Here is a 13,370-nt window from a genome sequence, read left to right on the forward strand (position 1 = left end):
GGATGAAGGACGAGCAACCCAACAAATATGTGTATATATATCATGAGTTTTGGCCCTAACAAAGACTTAAATACTTGCGTTAGCCTCCAGAGTTTGCCCTAATAAGGAACAAATGGCATTAGGTCATCTTGTTTTAGTCCACAGAGCTTGGTCTTTAGGAAAAACAAACAGGAATTAGATTAACATACATGTTTATTAGTTTCTCCAAGTTGATCAGTTTAATGCATGTGCATGGGAACCTGGTTCTGGTTCTGGTTCCTGAAACAACAGTAACAGGAAGGTAAATAAATACAACTACCAAGAAAAACACAAATAAAAAATATTCCTTCTCAAGATTATTATAAAAAAAAAACCTAGAAACATCATCTTAGGGAAAATTAAGAGATATTTTTCCCCTCAAAAAAGAATAAATTTAAAGAAATAAAATGACAGTGAGGAAGCAGTCCTGGAACACCACAGACTAAATCCCATAACCATAACTTGATTTAAATTTAAATTTCCCTTTATACACATATTTTGTGTGACTTTGGACAAATTATCTAATCTCTCTCTCAGTCTTAGTTTCCTCATCTGAAAAATAGGACTTGCCTTATAGAATTGTTGTGAGAGTCAATGAAATAATATATATATATATATATATATGCTTTAAAGCATAATATAAATGCTACAATCAATGTAATATAAAATAATGTAATATGTTGCTATTTATTATGTCTTGCTAGTTTTTTAATTTGTTTATAAATTAATTATAATTATATATAATATATATAATTAATTATAAATTTAATTTATAAATGCTAGCAATCATCATTATAAATAAAAAGTAAGCAATATGTTAAATAATTGGAGGAATTTTTGGTGCTCAAGGCTGAATCAAGGCTACATAATAAAAATGATACTTCTACCAATGTTATTTTATGGGTTTTATGCCATACCAAGCAAACTGCCAAAAGGATACTTCAGAGTACTTGATAAAATATTAACAAAATTCATTTTGAGAAACAAAAAATCTAGAATATCAAAGAAAATAATGAAAAGAGTACGACTGAAAGAGGGAATAAATTATACCTTCAGACCTCAAACCCTATTATAAAGTGGCAATCATGAAAACCATTTGGTATTAAAGTCAATCAATGGAACATATTAGAAAAGGGAGAATGAGAAATAATAGCACTCATTACTCCAGTGTCTGGCAAATATTAACCATTTATTTATTATAAACTATATATTTATTCCTATTTGGTAAGAACTGCTGGGAAAATTGGAAAGCAGTTCTATGATAAGTTCAAAACATGACCTGACTATTAAAGATATTGAATTTAACTTTCATTGATTAGTTTAATTTATAGATAAAAATATAGCCATAAAATAATTAGAAGCAGATCATATGCTTTTCAAAGTTATGGGTAAGATATGAATCCTTAATCAAATGAAATAGATGTAATTACAAAATATAAAATAGATAACTTCAATTACATGAAACAAATGCTTTTGCACAAACAAAAGTAATGCATCTAGGATAAGATGGGAAGAGATTGAATGAAAAAAATTCTTTATCAAACTTTTTAGTTAAGGCTTTGGTATTCAAGTTATATAACTAATACATACATATATGTAGATACATAAATGTTTGTACACACATTTTATGTGTAGATGTCTATTTGTATGTGCACTATGCCTATATACATACACATATATACATGTGCACATTAATAAACATTTTATATATGTGTGTATGTGTATATATATGTATGTACAAACATACACATACAACTTCCCCAAAGTCATTGCTCAATAGATAAATGGTCATAGGATGAATGAGTAGTTCTCAAATGATGAAATCATAAACTATTAGCAACTTAGGAAAAAATGTTCCACATCATTCATAAGAAAAAATGCAGGAAACTGGTAAACATGACAAAGAAAGGGTCTCATTAGTGTTGGAGGGGTTGTGAAAAGATAGGCACTTTGTTGATGGAGCTATGAATTAGTACAACCATTTTGGAAAAAAGTTTGGAATTATGCAAGTAAAGTAATAAAAATGTCCATATCCTTTGACTCAAAGCTTTGACTGCTGGGCATATACACCAAGGAGGTCTCTGGTAAAAAGAAAGTTTCTATATGGATCAAAATATTTATGTTAGCATTTTTGGTGGTAGCAAATAACTGGAAACAAGGTATTGTGATGAGAAATTTTAATTTCCTTTTATTATTCAGGACTCAGGATCATTCCTCATACAATTTATGGTTAACTAAAAAACTATCTGATGTTCATTTTAATCTCACCAAATCAGACTCATGGAATAACAATGTTAAAGAGAAGATTGTTTGATATTCCTCGGATAGAAATCCAAAGAGAGTTAGACTATTCCAAAGAGATGTAAGTTCTTTGAAGAAGAATCCCAACTGTCCCTGACTCTGGTTATCTTGATGACTTGGAAATCCTTTCCCCTTTAGTCAGCCTATTGTGAACCCTCTAAATGTAGCTTAATCTGTAACCTGACTTAGTTTACCTATAGAGTATATTTAACTAGGTTTGTATCCTTAGGAAATATATGAGATCATTACTTTGCTTAATTAAATTTGAAAAAAGTATGGGATGATAAATCTTTTTTTTTAACTTTTACAGTCTAAAATTAAAAAAAAATATGTAATTTTGACTCCAAAACCTCTTTAGATTCTTAATTTTTGTTCAAGGTTATTGTTTTGAATCCTGAATCTTAAGTATAATAAAACCTAAATTTTTAGCCTCTATAATTTCTGAGTTGTGGTAGATTTATTTTGGAGGTACCAATCTACCAAAATCTACTCAAAGGGAGACTTCTAATAATATTCATTGATTGAGCAGAATCTAAATAAATTATGGTTTATGTATGGACCTACTCTGCTTTAAGAAACAATAGCTATGATGAAAAAGAGAAACATATAAAGACTTATAGGAAGTGATGCCAAATGAAGTAAAAGCAATAAAAAAATGCTGCAATAAGTACAACAATGTATATTGCAAAATGTATATTCTTTGGTTCTTTTTTCTTTTGTAATTTGTACTGTAAGGAGTGGCTCTGGGTCAGGGATGAGGAAAGGGATGTGGAGGAAATTCAGGTGATGTAAAAGCAAAAGATATCAATTAAAATGCATTTAAAACATTTATTCCTTATTTTCATTTTTTTCTTTCATAAAGGAGGGGGGGATTGTGCGTCTGGAGAGAGTCAGGAAAACTTGGTTTGGAGGGGGTCTATTTTTTGTGTCCTAAAATTTGGGTTGGGATTTTTCATAGCAGTTTGGCTGAAGGGGGTGAAGAGGTCCAGACAATGTGATAATAAGAAATAGAGTTGGTTTCAAAGTGCTTTGATTTATTTTCTTTTATGGAGGCAATTGGGTTAAATAACTTGACCAAGGTAACAGACCCAATAAGTATCTGAGGCCTTTTTTGAACACAGGTCCTTCTGACTCCAGAGCTGTTGCTCTATTCATTGCATCACCTAGCCACCCCTCAAAATTCCATTAATCAATCATCAAAAATTTTTTAAGTACCTACTATTTGTCAAGCACTGTCCTAGATGTTGGAAATATATAGAAGAAAATTAAATTAAACAGCATCTGCCTCAAGGACCTTGTAGTCATGTATGTATTTTCACATATACAATATAAGCATTTATAAATTAAATATGAGGTAATTGATGGGGCATCTAGGGGAATCAGAAAATGTAGAACATGGCCTATGGGCTGTTTTGAAGGTAACTAAGAATTCCAAGGTTCAAAGAGTAGTAAGAACATTCCAGGAATAAGGGCATAACCTGTACAAAGACTACGTACAAAAATGGAGCACTGAGAGGCAATCCTTCCCTCACCCCTTGGAGCCCAGCTGAGTTCTGCCCACTGAAGGGGAACCTCATGAGGGCTCCACAAAGTGAGAAGACTTACACCCAGCCAAGAACTTTAAATTACCCTTTTGCCCTATGTGCTCAGCCTGAGCCCATTTTTCCCCTGGACTCTGTTTATATTTATGAGATTGTCTCAGATTTTTTTGGGGGGGATGGGTTTTTTATTTTCATCTTTTATCTTCTCAGGGAATATTCCTTTGTAAAAACTAATTTGATGTGACTGGTTAATTGATATTATGAAGATAACAATAGAGTAAAAGATATTGATATTAGGTATATTAACTTTTCCAGTTCCTCAAGGTTATCCTTAGAATCTGGCAAGATCATAGTGTTCAGTCTCTGATGCCCCAACCCTGACTATCTCTATTTTCCTGCCAAAATCATAAAGAATTGAGAAGAGGATTAAAAAGGAGTGCAATCTTTAGCAAGTAACTCCATGAAAGTTTAAAAGAAATAAAGGAGAGAAAAGGGGAAGATGGGAGAAAAAGGGGGGGAAGAAGGGGCTGGGCAATGGGAGAAAGAGGGGGGGAAGAGAAGACAGAAAAAGAAGAGAAGAGGAAAAGGGAGGAGGGGGACAGAGGAAGGAGAAAAATGGAGAAAGAAGGGGAAAGAGAAGAGAAAGGAGAGAAGGGAAGAGGAAAGGAGTAAGGTGGAGGGAAGGAAAAGGGGAAAAGATTTCTTTAGATTTTTTTTTTTTGCAAGGCAATGGAGTTAAGTGGCTTGCCCAAGGCCACACACAACTAGGCAATTATTAAGTGTCTGAGGTCAGACTTGAACTCAGGTCCTCCTGACTCCAGGGCCAGTGCTCTATCCACTGTGCCACCTAGCTGCCGCAAAGGGGAAAAGATTTAAGAGCAAAGTAGAGGAGGAGGGAAAAGAAGAGAAGGGAAGGGAAAGGAGGAAGGAAGGAGAACAACAAAGGGAAGAGGGAAGAGATGAGGAGGAGAGAAGGGGAAAGTGAAAAAGGCGAAGGGGGGGGAAGCAGGAGGATGAGATAGAATGAGGGCAGGAGAAGAGGAATTACTGAACTCTTCCTCCATTTTGGGGGTGGTGGGAGGGTCCCACGTGAGCATTCAGCTGCAGCCTTGGGTGCTTGCCCTTGGGAACAGTTCATTGGTAAAATTGACAATATTATCTCTCGCTGCCCAGAGGCCCCTGCTTCAGTACCTTACTTTGCTCTCTACTAGGAGTCTGGGATGGACTGTGAAACCAAGTAGCAGAAGGTAAAGAGCAACTTGGAAGAGATGACACCCCCAAGTGGGATCAGTGGCTAAAGGGGTAAACTCCCTGCCCCCTCCAGCCCTCAGTCCATCTAGTCTCCAGCCATAGAGCCATTATAAGAGAGTCCTCCTACTTAGGGTTGGGGGGTGAAACACTGAACTGTCATCCCCTTGCTTCTCCCCCTCCCAGTTCTGATGCTCTATATTCAACCTTGTTGCCTTGCCCTCCCCGAGGAGCAAGCTGGGTGGCATAGAGGATAGTACCAGGCCTGATGTCAGAAGGACCAAAGTTCAAATGTGACCTCAGACACTTCCTAGAACTTTGGTGAAACATTGAATCCTATCTGTTAAAAAAAAATGATTTGGAAAAGAAAATGGTAAACCATGCCAGTATCTTTGCCAAGAAAAATCTAAACAGGGTCATGAAGTCAGACACAACTAAAATGACTGAGCAACCACAAAAATATATGTACGTGTAAATTTGATTTTCAAGAATGAAGGACAACTGATATTTGTGTATATATATATATATATATATACACACATGTATGTATATATATACTTTATATATCATATATATGTATAGATACAAAGCAGTATTCCAAAAATTTTAATGCAGTTTTAAACTTTAATACAAGCATATATGTAGCCCCTATAAATTCTGGAGGTCCTTAACCCAGCTCCTAGCAGGTTAGGTCCAGAGCTTCTCTTCAGTATTCTAAGGATAAGCCTGAGGCTTTGGCTCAAGCCTCTATTTTGATGTGCTTCCCCCCACCCCAACCCCAATATCACTGGACAGTAATTTTTACCTCAGTATCATCTAGACTGCTAATAGAAATGAACATTTACAAATAGATATTTATTGAAAATGGCAAGAACCAAAGCATAAAAATGTTCCCCTAAATTGAGGCCTACTTTCCTCTTTACACTTTGGTCTCAGAAACTTAAAAGTGGAAGTCACAAAGCTTTTACTATGGTACCAAATTAACTTATTTATGCAGGACAGTTGATGGGGCTTTATGATGAAAAGGTCTGCCGAATGATCTACTTATGTAAAGTGAGAACTATTTGTATTCTATAGTTGATGAGTATACCTGCCTCCCTTTTACCCAATTATAGTCAATCCTCAACTTTCCTGGGGAAATATTCCTAGAAAACAGTGGGAAAGCCAAAAATACAAAGTTGGTTCATTAGGAACTAGGGGACTAGGTTTGCACAATCAACAAAAAATATAATCTTTCACTATAGATTGCTTTAAATATACTTTTCTGCATGCAGTTCTTTATAATAAAACATTAATTTTGATAATATGCATTTTCCTAACACAGTAACAATGAAATAACCCATAAATTGAGGCACACAAAATAAAACTGATAACATACAAAACATTTTTCTCCCTAGTAATTCCCTTGAATTCTGTGCTAATATCTCAATAAAAAACATTGATTTCAAATGATATAATTTTTTTGTAACATATAAATGTAGTACAGCAAATAAAATTCTAAAAACTAAAACATTTTAAAACCAGAATCTGACCTTCCATTGTGTCAAATGGTAGCGTGAGGATATAAACCTTTCTACCTTGACCATCTTTTGGAAATCAAGAGAGAACTTGCTAGGACTTGGAAGATGTTGAGACTGACCATCTCCAACACTTTGTCCATCGTAACTGGAAGATGGTGTTGGAGACAGTGAAGGATGTGCCAGTTTGAAATAATTTGTCAGCAAGGTCTCTGTGCACCATCTGAGATTCTTAAGGGTCTCCCAGTTGACAGCAGCTGCTGACGTTCTGGCATAAAGTTTATCTAATGCCTTTATTTTCTCATCAAGCTGCTAGGAAGTGTCTGAGGTCACATTTGAACTCAGGTCTTTCTGACTGCAGACTTAATAGACTACAGACTTCTGACTTTGCTTGCTTGGGCTTAGAACCCAAAAAGACTCGCACTATGCATTGAGGGGCATAACTGCAGTATAAAACTTGAGTTTTGAAGGTAATGAAAATATGCAATGAATGCATGGGGAGATCTTTACAAGGTTAGGGTGAACAAAACCAATGAAATGTCATAGGATACCAGCCTCCCCACAATGCATAGGCCTCTCACTGCAAATGTACAATGTTGCTAGTAGGAAAGCAAAAATGAGATTGCTAATAAAATCATGAGAATGCTTGAAGTCCTAAAAGTTAAACAAGCAAATATTGAGGATTGATTGTATTTGCTACTACAAAGAGAATTAGTATAAATATTTTTGTACACAGTTTTTTTTTATTGTTTTTATACCTTTGGGGGTGTATGCCTAGTAATGATATTGCTGAGTATATTGCTACAAGATTGTTTCCCCTAGTTAACTTTATGATTTCAACCGCATTGATTTTGTGCAAAAAAATTGTCAATTTTATGTAATCAAAACTGACCATTTTTATCTCCTGTGATGCTTTCTGTTCTTATTCCTATATCCATAGTTATATAAAGATTATTTTTGTTCTTTCTTCTTTAACTTGTCTATAATGTAAGCTTTTGTTTTACTGTGCTTATATTGTGCTTATATTTTTATATGTACATGCTATAAATCCAGCTTGGTTCAAATGTATAATCTTTAGTTTCTTTGCTAATATTTTATTCAATATTTTTCAGTCAACATTGAATAGAAGTATTAAACTATAGTTCCATTTCTCTTCTTTACCTCTCTCAGATTATATCCCATATTCATCTAATTGGAAGAGTATAGTAAGATTCTTTTTTTCCTCTACCTTTTTTGTAAATGTAAAAGTGGAATTAATTGTTCTTTGCTAGAATTCACTTCTAAGTCATCTGATAGTGGAATTTCTTTGTGAATTCTTTTATATCTCAAATTCTTTTTTCTTTTTTTTTGGTTTTTGCAAGGCAATAGGGTTAAGTGCCTTGACCAAGGTAATAAAGCTAAGTAAATATCAAGGGTCTGAGATCAAATATGAATCAGGTCCTCCTGACTCCAGGGCCCATGCTCTATCCATTATGCCACCTAGCTGCCTCCTCAAATATTTTTCTGAAAACTAGGTTATTTAAATTCTCTGTTCTTAATTTCAACTATTTTATATTTTTGTAAATTTACCCATTCATTTCATTTGTTGTCAATTTTGTTAGTATATAATTGAGCAAAGTAGTTCCTAAGAACTTCTTTTATTTCTTCATTTATTGTGAATTCTATTTAAAAAATTTGATATTAGCAATTTGATTTTCCTCTTTTTTATTTTTTGGCATATTGGATAATACTTTTTTTAAATTAGTTCCCTTATCCCCCCACCCCCAAACCCAGTTCCTAATTTTATTTGTCAGTTTAATATTTTTCCTTTTTTTTTCTTGCTCTTGTATTCTTTCTTCTTTTTTTTATGATCAGGATATCTATTTTTGTATTTGGATGGGATTTTTTGATTTGTTGCTCTTCTAGTTTCATGGCCAATTAATTGATTTACTTCCTCTATTTTGTTGATTAAAGAGATTAGAAATATACATTTTCTCTTAAGGACAACTTTGTTGTCTCATTGATTTCATTTTATTTAATAAAATTATCTATTGTTTCTATGATATGTTCTTGGATCTACCAATATTGAAGATTAAATTATTTAGTCTCTTAAGTTTGAGTCCTTTCTTCAGAGGCCCTTTAGTGGTTATAAAATTTATACTCTATTATTGCAGTCAGAGGATGCAATTAATACTTTTTTGTGCAATTTGTTTATGAGGTTTTTATGCCCTGGCACATGAACATTTTTTTTGTTTGGATGCCACATAACAGCCAAGAAGTAGGACTTCAAACATGAGAGGAATGTCATAGCAGTCAAAATATGGCCACTGAATAATGAAAAAAAAATCTCTCCCTCACCACCTCAAAATCCCACAAGAATGAATTTAAAAAGCACTTTCAAAATGCTTACTATGTGCAAAATACCTCCCCAATCATGGAAACAATGATTTTCTTAATGAAGGTCAAAACTGGTTAGTTCCCTAATTTCTTTCTAACTTTTCAGTTTATATTCTTATGTGCATTTCCAAATGTATGCTCAAACTAAACATTTTTAACAATTTAACTTTTTCAATAAAAAATAAAATCTATTTTTTTCTCCCTTCTACTCTTCCCTTACCCTACCTTCCAAATGAGAAAAGAATAACAAAATCCCTGTTACAAACACACACAGTCAAGCAAATTTCCCCATTGGCTGTAAAAAAAAGTCTCAGTCAACACTCCAAGTCTATTATCTCTCTGTCAGGAGGTGGGTAACATTTATTCTTGAGTTTGGGATTAGGATTGGTCATTGCATTAATCAGAGTTCTAAAGTCTTTTAATGTTATTTGTCTTTATAAGATTGTTGTTTTGTATAAATAATTCTCCTGATTATGATTTACTCTGCATTATTCCTAGGTTTCTCTGAAATCATCTCCTTTATTATTTTACTATCCTATCACATTCATAACTTGGCCAACCATTCCCCATCTAATGGGAACTCTCAGTTTCCAATTCTTTGCCACCATAAAAAAGAGTTTTTGTACATATTGGTCCTTTTCTTCTTTCTTTGTTCTCCTTGGAATAGAACTAGAACCACTATCAGTGGGTTAAATTTAATAGCTTTTGAGGCATAGTTCCAAACTTCTCCAGAATGAGTAAATTGATTCATAATTGATATAATCTAAATATAGGGGCGGCTAGGTTGCACACTGGATAGAGCACCAGCCCTGGAGTCAGTAGTACCTGAGTTCAAATTTGACCTCAGACACTTAATAATTACTTAGCTGTGTGGCCTTGGGCAAGCCACTTAACCCCGTTTGCCTTGCAAAAAAAAAAAACAACCTAAAAATAAAAACAATCTAAATATAAAGAGTCATATTTTAAAAATTCAGGGAAATGGAAGGAAGTACTTTTGAGAACTATGGTCAGGAGGATAATTCTAGAGGTGTGCCAATAAATTTAATAACTGACCATCCAAAAAAAAGAAAAAAGGCATTTAAAATTTAATGGGTATTATCAACATTTTCTTCATCTTCCTTAAGTCTAGAAAATAAAAAGAATAAATCAATTTCCAAAGTTAAATAATAACAATGGACATTTAATAACTGACTTTCAAGATCCAATTATGACTGGCTCTAGCACTCTTGTATAAATTCATTTTAAACAAATTTATTTATTTATTTTTATTTAAGGCAATGGGGTTAGGTGGTTTGACTAAGGTCACACAGCTAGGCAATTATTAAGTGTCTGTGGTCACATTTATCAGGTTCTCCTGACTCCAGGCTGGTGTTCTATCCACTGTGCCACCTAGCTGCCTGATAAATTCTTTAAAAACCCTTTTTTTTTTTTGCAAGGCAATGAGGTTCAGTAACTTGTTCAAGGTCACACAGCGAGGTAATTATTAAATTGCGGCCGAATTTGAACTTGGGTCCTCCTTACTCCAGGACCCGAGTTCTATTCACTGTGCCACCTAGATGCCCCCCCCCAATAAATTCTTAACCAAGCAAGGAAATAGGGTCAATCATAAAAGAGAAAATTCACTATTTGGCCCACATTTTCAATATAATATCATCTATATGGATAAAACTTCCAATGATATAGAACACACAGAACCTGTCCATGCTTGATGATGTTGGGTGGCTCTTATCCCTTTTTGGAGTAACTAGGTGGTGCAGTGATTAACTTCAGCAGTCTGTGTGTTTGTGTGTGTGTGTGTGTGTGTGTGTGTGTGATTCACTTCTGTCTGGTTCAGTTTCTTTATCTGGAAATAAGAGCACTGACCTCCTAGGGTTGTTGTAAGGATCAAATGAAATAATTGTAAAGTACTTAGCAAATTGTAAGAGCTATACAAATGTTAGCAAAAGTTATGATTACTATCCTATAAATTTATCAGAGGTCCACAGATGATGTTGTGTTTGCAGTTATTCTTACTCTTACCACATCCCTGAGCCATCTTCTTTTAAAATTTTGATTTCTTTGATGTTTTCCTTTACATTGATTTCTTCTTGTAGTTGTCTTTTTGATATTTGAAGCTCGAATTCTACTCTCTCCCCTGATGCTTTTCCTCCATATCTTTGTTCAAACTCTCATTTATCTAAGGAATTGATAGGATAACTTCTAAAGAAAATGTTGGAGGGATTTTCCCTCCTCTCTAAAACAAGAATTGAGATTGTGGAAAAAACTCCCTCCTACTATCTCATTACATCTTTATTCCTTTCATTAGACAAAGGTCCATAGACCTGGTCATTGACAACCTGACCATGATGCTTCCTTTCAAGTCAACCCAGCAGATGCTGGCCATTGGATACATGGAAAATGTCCTAGAGAGGGGGTTCTGAACTTTTGTTGTTTTTTGGACTCCTTTGGCAGCTTGGTAAAATCTATTTGTCTTTCTCAGAATGATGTAACAAAATAAAGCATAAAAGATTGCAAAGAAAAATCAATTGTATGGAAATATAATGATCAAAATATTAAAAAAAAAGTTCTTGGACCTCAGGTTAAGAACACCTGTCCTAGATGATGTCAGGTATAATTGCCCTTTACCTTCCCAAATTATTCTTGCATTTTTCACTCTGCAGCACCCACAACCCTCATAAAGAGGTTCCAGGCTGTCACCTCCGGGGTCCCCTTCAAAGTCAGAGCTCCACAGTGTATCATCCCCTTTCCTCCTTTCTCTTTGGCTAAATTCCCCAACTGCCAACACATGCTATTAGTTTCTGTCTCTGAGTAGCAAAAAAAAAAAAAAAAAAAAAAAAAAAAAAAAAAGCTGAAATATGAAAGAGTTGAAGTCTTGGATGCTGTGGTACTCTACATTCTAACATTATGCTGATCTCCTCCCGCCTTATCAATGCTGCGTTCTTTGGACTCTTGTCCAGTTAGTGTCTGTGGCTCACTGCTGTTTCTCCTATGGACCCCACTAATGAGTCCAGGACATTGGAAACAGCAGCCTCTCTCCCAGAACCTCTCTTGAGACCAGAGCTTCCAAGTCCACCCTGCCGCTGGGAAGGGTCTGTAACTGCTGCGACACACTAGCTCCACTTTGTAACCAGTTTTGGGAATTTTGTTAACTGCAGCCTCTGCCTAAGAACATCCCTTGGCTGTCTAGGTTTCCCCATCTCCAGCCATTTCGTGCCAGTTGACCCCCTCCTCCTGAATCCTTGTGAAGTCACTTTGCTGGGGGTAAGAGGAGAAGGAAAGCCCCAATTTCAACCCTGACCACAGTAATATCGAAAGGTTCACCACAAGTTCCTCTTTGCAGGCACACTCCTAGGGAAGCTCCCTCCTGAAAGATCCCTTGTTATAAAACATCAATCGGAAAATATCCCAGGAGAAAAAGGCTAGCACTGCCTCCCAGTGGTAAAAATGCAATGTTTCTGTTTCTGCCCTCTGCAGCAATTCAGAGACCAGTCCCTCTTTCTCCTGGGAAGAAGATACTTGCTATCTCTTCCCTAACTATCCCCAGCACCATTAGCTTTCACCATCCTCCAGAGGCTTTCCAGTTTATCAGTATACCTCCTAAAATGCCCATAGGAATTCCTCAATATCATCGCAGCCCTTTGCCCTGATGTTGATGCTGGGTGTGACTGATTGAATTCAGGACAATGAGGCTGGAGTTTTCAGGTTGGCCACATAGAAGCTCTATGACTTTTGATAGGCCACTGTCAACCCCCTTTATTATACACTGACTCTCAGTACCTTACATGCAACCATTCACCAGGAAACCAGGTCTAAATTCATTACTCTAGTCTCCTGGAGGTGTGAGAAAGTCTCATACCTCTATTCTAGTTAGTCAGAATTAAAAAAAGATTCTTAAGCCTTTCTCTTGAGCTTACAGATTCATCCCTATCTGAATTTTTCCTCCTTCCTTTCTTCTTCCTTCCTCTCTCTCTTTATTCTTTCTCTCCTCTCACAGTCTTATATCTATATATGATTAACATTTGCCACTTATTCTGATTTTTTATCACAGGTTCACAGTTTGGAGACAACTTTGTTTTTTTTTTTTGTTTTCGTTTTTGTTTTTTAAAGCAACACCAAGGGAGCTCTCACTTGGACAGATCCTACCAAGTCGATAATGTCTGTCCTTCGTCTTCAAAGAAGACCATGACATCAGGAAGTTGATGCCATGGGAAGCACCTGAATTGGATTTGAGTGAGGGGAAGCTGTGCTGTTACCAGCCTCACTTTTTCCTTCAAAGCCATCTGAGCTCAATGGTCAGATATGAATCAGGACAACTGGAGATGGCAGTCAGGGTTAAGTGACTTGCCCAAGGCTACACAGCTAGTGAGTA

At 35.4% G+C, this 13,370-nt stretch overlaps 1 protein-coding gene across 1 annotated transcript in view; it reads right to left on the minus strand.

Annotated features, from left to right (window-relative positions):
- Positions 1–63: 63 nt before the first annotated feature.
- The window catches only part of DHRS7C (dehydrogenase/reductase 7C), an 88,668-nt gene continuing 75,361 nt past the window's right edge, over positions 64–13,370 (minus strand). Inside the window, exon 8 of the mRNA XM_074225103.1 lies at positions 64–258. Coding sequence (XP_074081204.1) covers positions 219–258 — 40 coding nt within the window. The 3' untranslated portion in view covers positions 64–218. The remainder of the gene's footprint in view (positions 259–13,370) is intronic.

The sequence above is a fragment of the Macrotis lagotis genome, chromosome 2 (genome assembly GCF_037893015.1).
Source record: "Macrotis lagotis isolate mMagLag1 chromosome 2, bilby.v1.9.chrom.fasta, whole genome shotgun sequence".
Taxonomy (NCBI): domain Eukaryota; kingdom Metazoa; phylum Chordata; class Mammalia; order Peramelemorphia; family Peramelidae; genus Macrotis; species Macrotis lagotis.